Raw genomic sequence first — 13,049 nt, 5'->3', positions numbered from 1 at the left:
TTGCAATGGAAGAAATTCATGATAATAATGGTGGTTCCCATTTGGAAAGCATCTGTTGGGTGCCAGGCACCACCTGAGTGACTTGTTATAGTCACCCAGTGGGGCAGACATTATTCCACTTCATGTTAGGAAACAGAATAGGGAGGAGTCAAGTCACTCTCCCAAGGTCTCACGACCAGGAAGTGGGGCTTAGAAAACAGGTCACTTTAATCCCAAATTCTTTCCCTTTTCAACTCTTCTCCTGGCTAAGGAGTCAAAGAGATAAGTTCTGTCCAGGGGAATGGTTTGTGAATACGGTACTTTGAATATATCCAGAATCTCTATAAAGTGACAAGGAAGGGTAGCTGCTACTGCTGCTAAGTCGCTTCAGTCGTGTCCGACTCTGTGCGACCCCACAGACGGCAGCCCACCAGGCTCCCCTATCCCTGGGATTCTCCAGGCAAGAATACTGGAATGGGTTGCCATTTCTTTCTCCAATGCATGAAAGTGAAAAGTCAAAGTAAAGTCACTCAGTCGTGTCCGACTCTTAGCGACCCCACAGACTGCAGCCTACCAGGCTTCTCCGTCCATGGGATTTTCGAGGCAAGAGTACTGGAGTGGGGTGCCATTGCCTTCTCCAAGGAAGGGTAGTGGTAACATAAATAGAGTTGTAATCTAATCAGTCTCTAAATACCTGACCTTGGAGGGAAGGTGGTAACTGGAGAGTGAGGACTGCTCAGAATCCAGATAGAGGGAAGCCAAGAAATGAGCCCGAGTCCAGGTTAACCCAGCCACACCACCCCCTGGGGTGGGAAAGGCCCTCACCCTGGCCAGTCTCCAGGCTCATTCTTGGCGTGGACACTCCAATACGCTTTCATCCCAGAGGCCATTCTTCCCATGTTTTCCTAAGGTCATCCTGTGTCCTTGACTTTGACTCTTTACTAAAGATGTAGAGTAGACACCTTTGGAGAATTCAGTTTTTTCTGTAACCTTTCTTAAAGATGGAGAAATATGCAGATCAGGTGTCAGAAGCTAGCTAGCGTTCATTTAGTCCTAGAACAAGTTATATATGAACAAGTTAAGTTTTGGTTAGTTAGTCCCAGTTAGTTCCCCTGTGCCTGATTATGGGATCAAGTATTTTGGGCTGCAAAGCTATGGATAGGGCCCTTCCTCTGATATGACCTCAGCAGACACTCTCAGGAGCACGCCCTGACTCCTGACTCCTGACTCCTAATTAGAAGAGGCCTGGGCTATCTGCTTGCCTGCCTACCTGTCTGTCTGTCTAGCTGTTGCGTTTAGAGGAGACAGCTAAACCCACATCAGTGGATTCCCAATGTTAGCAGAGCTTTTAGGAAGGGTGGTGGCAGGGACACGGATGAAGCTGGGCTGGGGCCTGGCAGGATGGGGCTGGGGGTCGCCAGAAGCATAAGGGATGGAGTAAGAGATGCCCCCCTCAACCTGATCAGAAGGGACTCATCGTGAAGCTGCCAGAGGAAAAATGTGCTTCTTGGTCTTGACCGAACGCTCTTTGGACAGTGGCCGAGACAGCACTAGCGTGGGAGTCACCGAGTCTCCATGTGGACATCAACAGGGCTGAAGGTCACCGATGCAGGCTGTTGGCTGCTGTTGCTGTTTGCGCCCAGGGCAGAAGGGGAAGCTGGCTTGGGGCCCTTGGGTTCCAGCTCCCGTCTCGTCCTCATTTTCCTGTAATGAGATACCCACACAGGGCTGAGTCTTCCTCGTTGTGTGCCCTGCGGAACAGGCTCTGTAACCACAGCTCCAGCGAGGAGATTAATGTAGATACTGATACTGAATATAGTTTCCTGTGCTATACAGTAGGACCTTGTTTATCTATTTTATATATAGTATCTGCTAACCCCAAACTCCTAATTTATTCCTCTCCCCCAACCCCCACCTTTTCCCTTTGGTAACCATAGGTTTGTTTTTTATGTCTGTGAGTCTGTTTCACTTTTATCTTATTTACTTATTTCATTTTTGGCCACACTGCCAAAAAGAATCCCTGACCAGGGATCAGATGGGCACATCCTGCATTGGAAGTGTGGCGTCTTAGCTACACTTAGGGAAAGCCTCTGTTTCTGTTTTATAAATAAGTTCATTTGTATCAGATTTTAGATCCCATATGCAAGTGATATGTGTGTGTTAGTCATTCAGTCGTGTCCAACTCTTTGCGACCCCATGGACTGTAGCCTGCCAGGCTCCTCTGTCCATGGGATTCGCCAGGCAAGAATACTGCATTGGATTGCCATTCCCTTCTCCAGAGGATCTTCCTGACCCAGGGATCAAACTCTGGTCTCCTGCACTGCAAGCAGATTCTTTACCGTTTGAGCTACAGGGAAGTCCTTATATAAATGATATCATGTGATATTTGTCTCTTTCTGACTTACTTCACTTAGTAAGATAACCTCTAGGTGCATTCATGTCCTGCAAATAGCATTATTCCATTCTTTTTCGTGGATGGGTATATTCCATTCTGTGCGCGTACCATTTCTTCCTCATCCATTCATCTGCTGGTGGACATTTAGGCTGTTTGTATGTCTCGCTGTTGTTAAGTAGCGCTGCTATGAACATTGGGGCACATGTGTCTTTTTGAAGTATGGTTTTTCTCTGGATATATGCCCAGGAGTGGAACTGCTAGTTCATATGAACATCAGCCCTGAATACTCATTAGAAGGACTGATGCTGAAGCTGAAACTCCAATAGTTTGGCCACTTGATGTGAAGAACTGACTCATTGGAAAAGACCCTGATGCTGGGAAAGATTGAAGGCAGGAGGAGAAAGGGATGACAGAGGATGAGATGGTTGGATGGATTCACCGACTCGATGGACATGAGTTTGAGCAAGGTCCAGGAGTTCATGGTGGACAGGGAAGCCTGGTGTGCTGCAGTCTGTGGGGTTGCAAATGATTGGACATGACTGAGCGACTGAACTGAACAGATAGAAATGGCAACCCACTCTAGTTTTCTTGCCTGGAGAATCCCATGGACAGAGGAGCCTGGTAGTTCATGGGGTTGCAAAGAGCTGGACACAACTGAAGCAACTTAGCACTCATGCATGGTTACTCTCACTTTCAGATTTTAAAGAAACCTCCATACTGTTCTCCACAGTGGCTGCACCATTTGCATTCCCACCCACAGTGCAGGAGGGTTCCCTTTTCTCCACACCCTCTCTAGCATTTATTATTTGCAGATTAAAAAAATTTTTTTTTCTAAAAAATATATGTGTATTTTTTCATTCCACACACTGAACATGTTTCTCTTGTCCAATTTAATCTATGTAGAGTTTAACTTCAGAGAAGGCGATGGCACCCCACTCCAGTACTCTTGCCTGGAAAATCCCATGGACAGAGGAGCCTGGTAGGCTGCAGTCCATGGGGTCGCTGGGAGTCAGACACGACTGAGTGACTTCACTTCCATTTTTCACTTTCATGCATTGGAGAAGGAAATGGCAACCCACTCCAGTGTTCTTGCCTGGAGAATCCCAGGGACAGGGGAGCCTGATGGGCTGCCGTCTACGGGGTTGCACAGAGTCGGACACGACTGAAGCAACTTAGCAGCAGCAGCAGAGTTTAACTTACAGTGCCTGGAGGAAGCAACACCACGTGGTACTGGGCCAGCACATTTTTAAAGGGAAATTGCTATTTTTCCTTAAAAGTACTTTTAATTAAAGATATTCAAAAATACAAATGGGACCACTAAACTATAATGATCAGTATGAGGTGATACCTCATTATAGGTGTGGTTTTTTTTCACATTTTTATTGGAATATAGTTGTCTTACAATATTGTGTTAATTTTAGCTGTACAGCAAAGTGAATCAGCTATATATATACATATACCCACTCTCTTTTAGATTCTTTTCCCATATAGGTCATTACAGAGTACTGAGCAGAGCTCCATATGCTATACAGTGGGGTTTTATTAATTATCTCTTTTATATAGAATAGTATTTATGTCAATCCCAATCTTCCAATTTGTCCCTCTCTCCTCACTAACTGGCAATCCTAAGTATATTTAACACATCTGTAACTCGACCTCATTATAGCTTCGATTTGCATTTCTCTAATATTCAGTCATGTTGAGTGTGGCCATCTGTGTGTTTTCTTTGGAGCAATGCCTATTTAGAGACATTTCCACTCTAAAGATGATAAAATCAAGGCACGGAGAGCTTCCGTAACTTGACTGCTTTTGACAGACTTAAGACCAAATCCAGGTGTCTCAGTTCCCAGCTCAGGCATCATTGTAAATAGGATGGGCTGAGCGGAGCCTCCATCTCGATTTTTACCTAGAAAGGGGCTCAGAGTTCCAGCAATGATAGAGAAGAATGATAGGTAGACCGTGGGGTTGGATGCAACTTGGTTTGAAATATTCCCAAATTGTAAATATTTTTTAACATATGAAATATTATTATTATTATTATTATATGTGTACTGGTGGGAATATTTTCTCTGAAACAAGATGGATGAGTTCGAATCCCAACTCTATCAACTAGGGTTGAGTAAACTTGGACATGTCATTTAATCTTTCCCTGCCTGTTTCAAACGTATACAACTGGGGATATAGAATACCCACTTTCTGACACTGTTATGAAGACTAACTGAGTTAACACATGTAAAGAGCTTAGAATTGTCCCAGCACATAGTAAGCTTCCCTGGTGGCTCAGCTGGTAAAGAATCCGCCTGCAATACAGGAGACCTGGGTTCAATCCCTGGGCTGGGAAGATCCCCTGGAGAAGGAAGGTTACCCACTCCAGTATTCTGACCTGGAGAATTCTATGAAGTGTATAGTCCATGGGGTCACAAAGAGTTGGACATGACTGAGTGACTTTCACTTATAGTAGGAGATCAATATATGTTAGCTCCCTTTACAAATAACATTGTCATTATAAAAACAATGCAGATATCAAGACGCACACCCCCTGACCGAGCAAAAGCCAACCTACCAACTAACCTACTAGCAATTCCATTATGCAGACACACCGGTTGTTAATACCTTGCTGTGTATTATTTGAACTTTTCCTGGGTGTGTGTGCGCAACCAGTGTATATGATCATGATATACCTACTGCCTTGCAAATTTTGACAATATGTTGTAAACAGTTTTTCTTATCAGTAAATACATTTCTACAAAATCTTTTTTTTTTTAATGGCTTCTAGGTCTTCTATGATGTAATTGAATGCAGTCTTTTTATTTTGATTTCTTCCCTCAAAAGAACAACCTTCTAGCAAAGTTGTGACTAGAGGTGATGACACAACATTTATTCTTTTTGCAATCAATTTATATTATTTCCTCTTATTTGATGCCAGAAAATAAAGTCACACGTATGTACATTTCAGTGTTCGTCACACCAAGTACTTACATGGGCCACTCAGTATAACCTCACAGAGGGCTCTCCAACAGAAGAGGATTGAAACACCACTTCACTATCTGTAAATTACACATGAGTTTATCACAGAGCTCAAGATCATTATCATGGGACTTCCCTGGCAGTCCAGTGGTTAAGACTCTATGCTCCCAATGCAGGAGGCACGGGTTTGATCCCTGGTTAGGCTAAGATCATGTATGTCATACAGCGTGGCCAAAAAAAAAAAAAAAAAAGAAGTCATTATCATTATTGTATATCGAAAATACTTCTCCAAATATAAAAATCTACGGTCACTGTGAAGTTCTTCCAGTAGTGAAAGTGAAAGTGAAGTCGCTCAGTTATGTCTGACTTTGCAACCCCATGGACTGTAGCTTACCAGGCTCCTCCATCCATGGAATTTTCCAGGCAAGAGTACTGGAGTGGGTTGCCATTTCCTTCTCCAGGGGATCTTCCCGACCCAGGGATCAAACCTGGGTCTCCCACATCACAGGCAGACGCTTTACCGTCCAAGCCACCAGGCAAGTTTATTCTTCCAGTAGACTAAACATCAAAAAAGGACCCCACAAAAGGTAAGAGCATTTGAAAATGGACTCAAAGATACTGCTGTGCACATAACAGGCAACTACAAACATTAGCTTCCATTCATTCTAGCATCGCTGAAGGGACCAGATGGTTCTAAAGCCCAGGGCATCCCGTACCTGTTGTACATCTTCAGTAAGATCAGAACCACGGTGAAGATGATGATGACAACCACCACAACAGCAGCAATGATGGCTCCAGAACCTACGAGGAAGAGAGGAGTGGAGATGGCCAGTGCGCAGTGAAAGTGTTAGTTGCTCACTCATGTGCAGCTCTTGGTGACCCCATGGACTGTAGCACACCAGGGAATTTCCAGGCAGGAATACTGGAGTGGGTAACCATTCCCTTCTCCAGAGGATCTTCTCGACCCAAGGATCGAGCCTGGGTCTCCAGCATGGCAGGCAGAGTCTCTACAGTCTGAACCACCAGGGAAGCCCAGGCTAGCGTGCAAACGGAGTCCAAAGAAGGATTCAGAAGATGGGAGCGGGACCCACATGGCGGCACCCTGCGCCCTCCCTGGGTCAAGGAGAGGAGAGAACGCCACACTCACTGCTGGAACACTCACTGCGGACCCCAGGGGAGAATCGCTCTAGAGCAGCAGAGCGCCTCTACCCCTGTGTGTGTGAGGGCCCTCAGCACACTACCTGCCAGAATTCTGCTGTAGGTCCAGTCCCGCTTTTATCATCCCCAACATACTTCAAACTGCTTGCATGAAACAAAACATCCTTGCTTCTTTTTGATCATACAAGAGTAATATGCAATTTTTGTATATTTATATATATATTTGACTGTACCATACGGCATGTAGGATATTAGTTCCCTGGCCAGGGATTGAATCCATGCTTTTGCATTCAAAGTGTGAAGTCTTAACCACTGGACTGCCAGAGAAGCCCCTGTAGATAATTTGGTAATATAAACAAACACAAGCCAAAAAGGAGGGGAGGATAAGACCTCCTTGCCCCGAGAACCACTGAGAGTCTACATATGTATACATTCACCAATGTGATCATATTTTTGCATATATACATATTAAATATCCATACCTTTTGAATAATTTAATAATCCTAAGTCTGAAAATCTATCTTAAGAAAATATTTATAAATATGGAAAAATATGTATTTGATAAAAATGGAACCATGTTCCACAAACTGTTTTATAACAAAATATCCTGATTATATTGCTATACAGGTATATGTTTTTCTTCATGACTTTTGAAGGCTGTATAGTACTCCATTGTTTGGCTGGTCATAATTTATTTGCCAGTTCTTTACTGAGGATATTTATGTTGCATTCAATTTTACACTATTAAAAACAAGGCTATAATGAATGTCCTTGTAGCTTAATATCTCAGATTCTACTTTCAATATCAGCACCCAGTCCTAATGTCAATTTCTAATTTTAGGTTCAAGATCAATATCTTTGCCAGAATTGATATTGAAAGTATCAAGCATCATAAAAAAGCTTCACACTTTAAACCAATCTATTCGATTTTGGATAATTGATCATAGGCAGTAATCCCCAATAAAGAAAAAGCTGTATAAATGAAAATGCCTATTACATTCTGAATATTCTAAATATGCAAAAGGTTAAAAAGATATGGTATACTTATTCCTTGAAGTATTATACAGTAATTAAAATAATGATTATGAATACTCTGGTACATGGAACACTTATGATGATGTAAAAGCGGAAAATAGAATATGATACTATACACATACCCACGTATACATATATACACATTATATTGCAACCATTAAAATATGTACACACAAACATAACGTTAAGCAAAAGAAGTCAGATACAAAACATACAGATACATGATTCCATGTATACAAAGTTCAAAACCAGGGTAGAATTAATCTACGGTGGTAGAAATTAGAAAAAAGTGGGTTCCCTTGAGTGGGCGGGGGCTAATGCTTGCAAGGAGCACTGGAACTTCTGGGACACTGATGGTGGTCTGCTCCTTCATCTGGGTGCTGGTTACACAGCTGTGTGCACTCTGTGGAAATTCATCCAGCTGTTTGCATGTATGTAATGCTTTTATCAGAGAAGGCAATGGCACCCCACTCCAGTACTCTTACCTGGCAAATCCCATGGACAGAGGAGCCTGGTGGGCTGCAGTCCATGGGGTCAGGAAGAGTCGGACATGACTGAGCGACTTCACTTTCACTTTTCACTTTTATGCATTGGAGAAGGTGATGGCAACCCACTCCAGTGTTCTTGCCTGGAGAATCCCAGGGACGGGGGAGCCTGGTGGGCTGCCATCTATGGGGTCGTACAGAGTCAGACACGACTGAAGCGACTTAACAGCAGCAATGCTTTTATAAAAAGTTTACTTTTGGACTTTCTTCCTGAAAGTCTAGTGGTTAAGACTCTGCGCTTCCACTGCAGGGGGCAAAGGTGTGATCCCTGGTCGAGGAATTAGGATCCCGCATGCCTCCCACAGCATGGCCAAAAAAAAGTTTACTTAAACAAAAAAAAGACCTGTGCAATTATTCATAGGAAGAAAGACTGGGAGGGACAAAAGGAGGTTGTGGGAAATCCATCATGGAGTTTTCCTTTCCTTCCTGGGGAGTCCAGTGGGTTTTTCAACCAGTGTCTGGATAATTCTTTGTCATGGGGACAAAACACCTCTGTACTGTAGGGTGTTCGGCAGTATCCCTGGCTTATACTCACTAGATACCAGGAGCACTTCTCCCCACACACCCCAAGTTGGAATAACCAAATACGTCTTCAGGCATTGCCAAATATCCCTGGTGGTAGAGCTGTCAGATATAATATAGGATACCCATGTATATTAGAATATCTGATAAATAATGAAAAATTTCAAAAAGCATCTGAAATATTACACGATATGTCCATTATTCTAAAAATCTATTAATTGTTTATCTTATATTCAAATTTAATTGGTAACTTGTACTTTTATTTGTTCATTCTGGCAATTCTACTTAGGGGGCAAAATTGCCCAGTTGAGAACCATGAAACAGTATTATTCCCACCTTGCTGACAGTAATTCTATCTTCTTTGCATTTCCCTTTAGAACTGTTTTGAGACATTCCTCAGCAGGCCTCTGTAGGTCTCTGCACCCAGCAAAGAGCAGGCTAACACATGAGACCCCGTCCCAAGAGTGACTCTCTCTGGGTCTCCATGTAAGAGACACACCCTGCCATGAATCCAGCTTCCTGCCAGTACCACAGTCTGGAGCCGATTATCACTGTTCATCACTGCCCCATGTGTGTTGGGAGGCCTGTTCCATCCTCAGAGGTATGAACCAAAGAGAGGGGCTTCCCAGGTGGCGATAGTGGTAAAGACTCTGCCTGCCAATGCAGGAGATGAAAGAGATGTGGGTTCAATCCCTGGGCCGGGAAGATCCCCTGGAGGAGGGCATGGCGACCCACTCCAGCATTCTTGCCTGGAGAATCCCATGGACAGAGGAGCCTGGCAGAGCACAGTCCACAGGGTGGCAAAGAGTCAGACATGAGAGAAATGACTTAGCACACACGCACGTACAAAGTGGACCCAAACTCCACCTAATACAATCAGTTGGTTTTCTGAAGAGTGGTTCTCACTTTTCTCCTTCTGGGGGCCTCTTGTTCCTGGCAAAGGTCTCTCCAGGACTAGCTCTTCCCACCTACATTCATTGACTTCTTTGCAAATTGACAGGATGTTTTTGCTTTCCAAAGAAAATATGAAAGTAGTTGCATTTTAAGGTGACTTATAAGGGCCTTTTAAAAGTCATTTTAAGGTGACTCATAAGGCCATTAAAAAAAATTTTTTTTTAATTTGGCTGCGTTACATCTTAGTTGTGGCATATGAGCTTAGGTTGCCCCATGGCATGTGGAATCTTAGTTCTCTGACCAGGGACTGGGCCCCATTACCTGCATTGGAAGGTGGATTTTTAAGCACTGGACCACCAGGGAAGTCCCATGCAGGGCTATCTTACAAGAGATTCAAATTCCCACTGCCCTCTAAGCCCCCAAACTCCATAATGAAAATAAAAGTAATAGTAGTAGTAATAATAATAATAATAATAATACTCATTAAGTACTTAGGTGGGCTTCCCTGGTGGCTCAGGGGTAAAGAATCCACCTGCCAATGCAGGAGATATGGGTTCGATCCCTGGGTCAGGAAGATTCCCTGGAGAAGGAAATGGCAATCCACTACAGTATTCTTGACTGGGAAAGCCCATGGACGGAGGAACCTGGTAAGCCACAGTCCATCAGGCCACGGCTTAGTGACTAAACAACATGGTTCATAGGCATGGAGGCTATCCTAAATTCTTCAAATGGATCATCACTTGTAGCCCTCACACCTACCTGTGCGGCAGATCATTAATCCTCCCATCGTACAGATGAGGAAGGGCTTCCCTGGCGGCTCAGGGGTAAAGAATCTGCCTGCCAATGCAGGAGACTTGGGTTTGATCCCTGGGTCAGAAAGATTCCCTGGGGAAGGAAAGGGCAATCCACTACAGTATTCTTGACTGGGAAATCCCATGGACAGAGAAGCCTGGCAGGCTATGGTCCACAGGGTCACAAAAGAGTCAGACACGAGTTAGCAAGTAAATAACCACAGCAACACAGATGATGAAACAAGCCCAGAGCAGTGAAGTCATGTGCTCAGGTTCATGCAGTTGGCAAACGGCATTATTGAGACCCAAGCACTTTGTCTGCAGAGGCCACGCTCTTGACCTTGACACCAGGAGCTGAAGACAGATCCTGTCCCGCCCTCGATCCCCTGGCCCCAAGCCAAGTTGACCTTACTCTTGTACAGAAAGTCTTCTCCTCTGGTGGTCATGTTCAGTGAGAAGATGGTGTTACCCCCCAAAGGGGTGGCTGTGGTCATCTCGATGTGCTGAAAAGGAAGATGAAATTTTGGTTAAAACCAGTTATTTTATAATCCCTGTGTGATGCCTCTTTTGGTCTTCATCTGGGTGACTGGAGGAAATATTTAAGCATGTAGTTTCTCTTCAGTCAGTTCAGTTCAGTTGCTCAGTTGTGTTTGACTCTTTGCGACCCCATGGACTGCAGCAAGCCAGGCCTCCCTGTCCATCACCAACTCCCGGAGTTTACTCAAATTCATGCCCATTGAGTTGGTGATGCCATCCAACCATCTCATCCTCTGTCGTCCCCTTTTCCCCCCACCTTCAATATTTCCCAGCATAAGGGTCTTTTCAAATGAGTCAGCTCTTCGCATCAGGTGGCCAAAGTATTGGAGTTTCAGCTTCAGCATCAGTCCTTCCAATGAATATTCAGGACTGATTTCCTTTATGATGGACTGGTTGGATCTCCTTGCAGTCCAAGAGACTCTCAAGAGTCTTCTCCAACACCACAGTTTAAAAGCATCAATTCTTCGGCGCTCAGCTTTCTTTATAGTCCAGCTCTCACATCCATACATGACTACTGGAAAAACCATAGCCTTGACTAGACGGACCTTTGGCGGCAAGTTTCTCTTAGCAGCAAGTAAACATCAGGCCTTTTACTATATACTATGGGGGGTCCACGGAGAAGGCAACGGCAACCCACTCCAGTACTCTTGCCTGGAAAATCCCATGGACAGAGGAATCTGGTAGGCTGCAGTCCATGGGGTCGCTAAGAGTCGGACACAGCTGAGCGACTTCATTTTCACTTTTCATTTTCATGCACTGGAGAAGGAAATAGCAGCCCACTCCAGGGTTCTTGCCTGGAGAATCCCAGGGACAGGGGAGCCTGGTGGGCTGCTGTCTATGGGGTCACACAGAGTCGGACACGACTGACGCGACTTAGCAACAGCAGCAGCAGCATGGGAGTTCCAACTCATTGGAAAAGACCCTGATGCTGGGAAAGATTGAAGACAAAAAGAGAAGCTGGCAGAGGATGATATGGTTGGATAGCAACACCAATTTAATGGATCTGAACATGAGCAAACTCCGGGAAATAGTGGAGGACAGGGAAGGCTGGTGTTCTGCAGTCCATGGGGCTGCAAAGAGTTGGACACAACTTGGCAACTGAACAATGAACAATGGGGAGTTAAAAATAAGGTTTGACATTTTTAAAGATTCCATTTTTCAAAGCAGTTTCAATTCATTCAACAATATTTATTCAACTCTTCCTGACTATGTTTCACACCGAGTATCTAAACTGATCTGGAAAATGTGTGAGGAAGGTGATTGTTGCCATTTTACTGATGAAACTGAAGCCCCCCAATACCACATGGAGCCCCAAGTTATCCAGGAGAACTGAACCCAGGGCATCTATTGCCCGTGCTAGTGAGACTTTGACCACGCTATGACAGTGCCTGAAATGCTATTCCCGGTTTTAAAATCTTTACAGTGTAAGATGGGGTTGGGGGAAGCAGCTAAAAACACTGACTATGATATATGATTATTAAGCAGTCAGTGAGATGAGCTATTGGGTTGTGAAGAGTGACTTCAAGGAGATTAATCTGAATGGGCCTTGAAGGATGGGCATGGTTTGGGCTGGGGGTGGGGCGAGGGGCAACTGAAGTTGCACAAAACCCTCCAAGCAAAGAGGGTGTCTTCTCTGCACAAGGCTGCCGTAGGTGCCCTCATATGTGACATCTGTCAGCTCATTTAATGCTCTCAATCATTGCATTTTGCTGCTGGGAAGCTAACTGAGGCTCGGTGTGGCTGAGTGACTCAACCACGGTCTCCCAGCTAGGGAGATGTGGAACTTGGCCCAAAGGCCAACTCCTTGCCTCCAGAAGCTCACATTCTGGTGAGAGAGACCCTAGGTTTGATCATGGCATTCCCAGGCTCAAAAAACAAGTCATCTCCCCTGTACCCACACCTGAATGTCTGGCAGTGAAAGCCCTTCACTGGCTGTTTCCAACCTCCTTCTCAGCCTCTTGGCTCCCCACACCAACCTCTGTCAAATTGTTGGGACAATGGGCCACTCCGTCTTCCCACGTCACTCCTGGTCTTTGCTGTCTCTGAGCGGCGGCCCCAGGCTGTGGCTCCCCCCAGGTCCCCTACCTGTGCCAGCTTGTGATGGAAACAGGGGCCAGCACCCCTTCCATCGGGGTCACCTGCAGCCAGGCTGGTGGCTCTGGAGGCGACGACCTGTTCCCAGCCAGCCCTCCCATTCTCAACCGCAGAATGACCCCGTGTGGCCAG

The 13,049-nt window shown here is 44.9% G+C and overlaps 1 protein-coding gene across 2 annotated transcripts in view; it reads right to left on the bottom strand.

The window, feature by feature from the left end:
- NCMAP (non-compact myelin associated protein) overlaps positions 550–13,049 on the bottom strand; it is a 49,570-nt gene continuing 37,070 nt past the window's right edge. For both annotated transcript variants that reach the window (XM_018055915.1, XM_013972391.2), the window contains exons 2-4: positions 10,699–10,789; positions 6,058–6,142; positions 550–1,683 (exon numbers count right to left, since the gene is read on the bottom strand). In XM_018055915.1, coding sequence (XP_017911404.1) covers positions 1,542–1,683; positions 6,058–6,142; positions 10,699–10,780 — 309 coding nt within the window. In that variant the 5' untranslated portion in view covers positions 10,781–10,789 and the 3' untranslated portion in view covers positions 550–1,541. The remainder of the gene's footprint in view (positions 1,684–6,057; positions 6,143–10,698; positions 10,790–13,049) is intronic.

Source organism: Capra hircus, chromosome 2 (assembly GCF_001704415.2).
Source record: "Capra hircus breed San Clemente chromosome 2, ASM170441v1, whole genome shotgun sequence".
NCBI classification, from domain to species: domain Eukaryota; kingdom Metazoa; phylum Chordata; class Mammalia; order Artiodactyla; family Bovidae; genus Capra; species Capra hircus.
The sequence above is the reverse complement of the archived record's forward strand: the minus strand, read 5'-3'. Positions and strand labels throughout refer to the sequence as shown.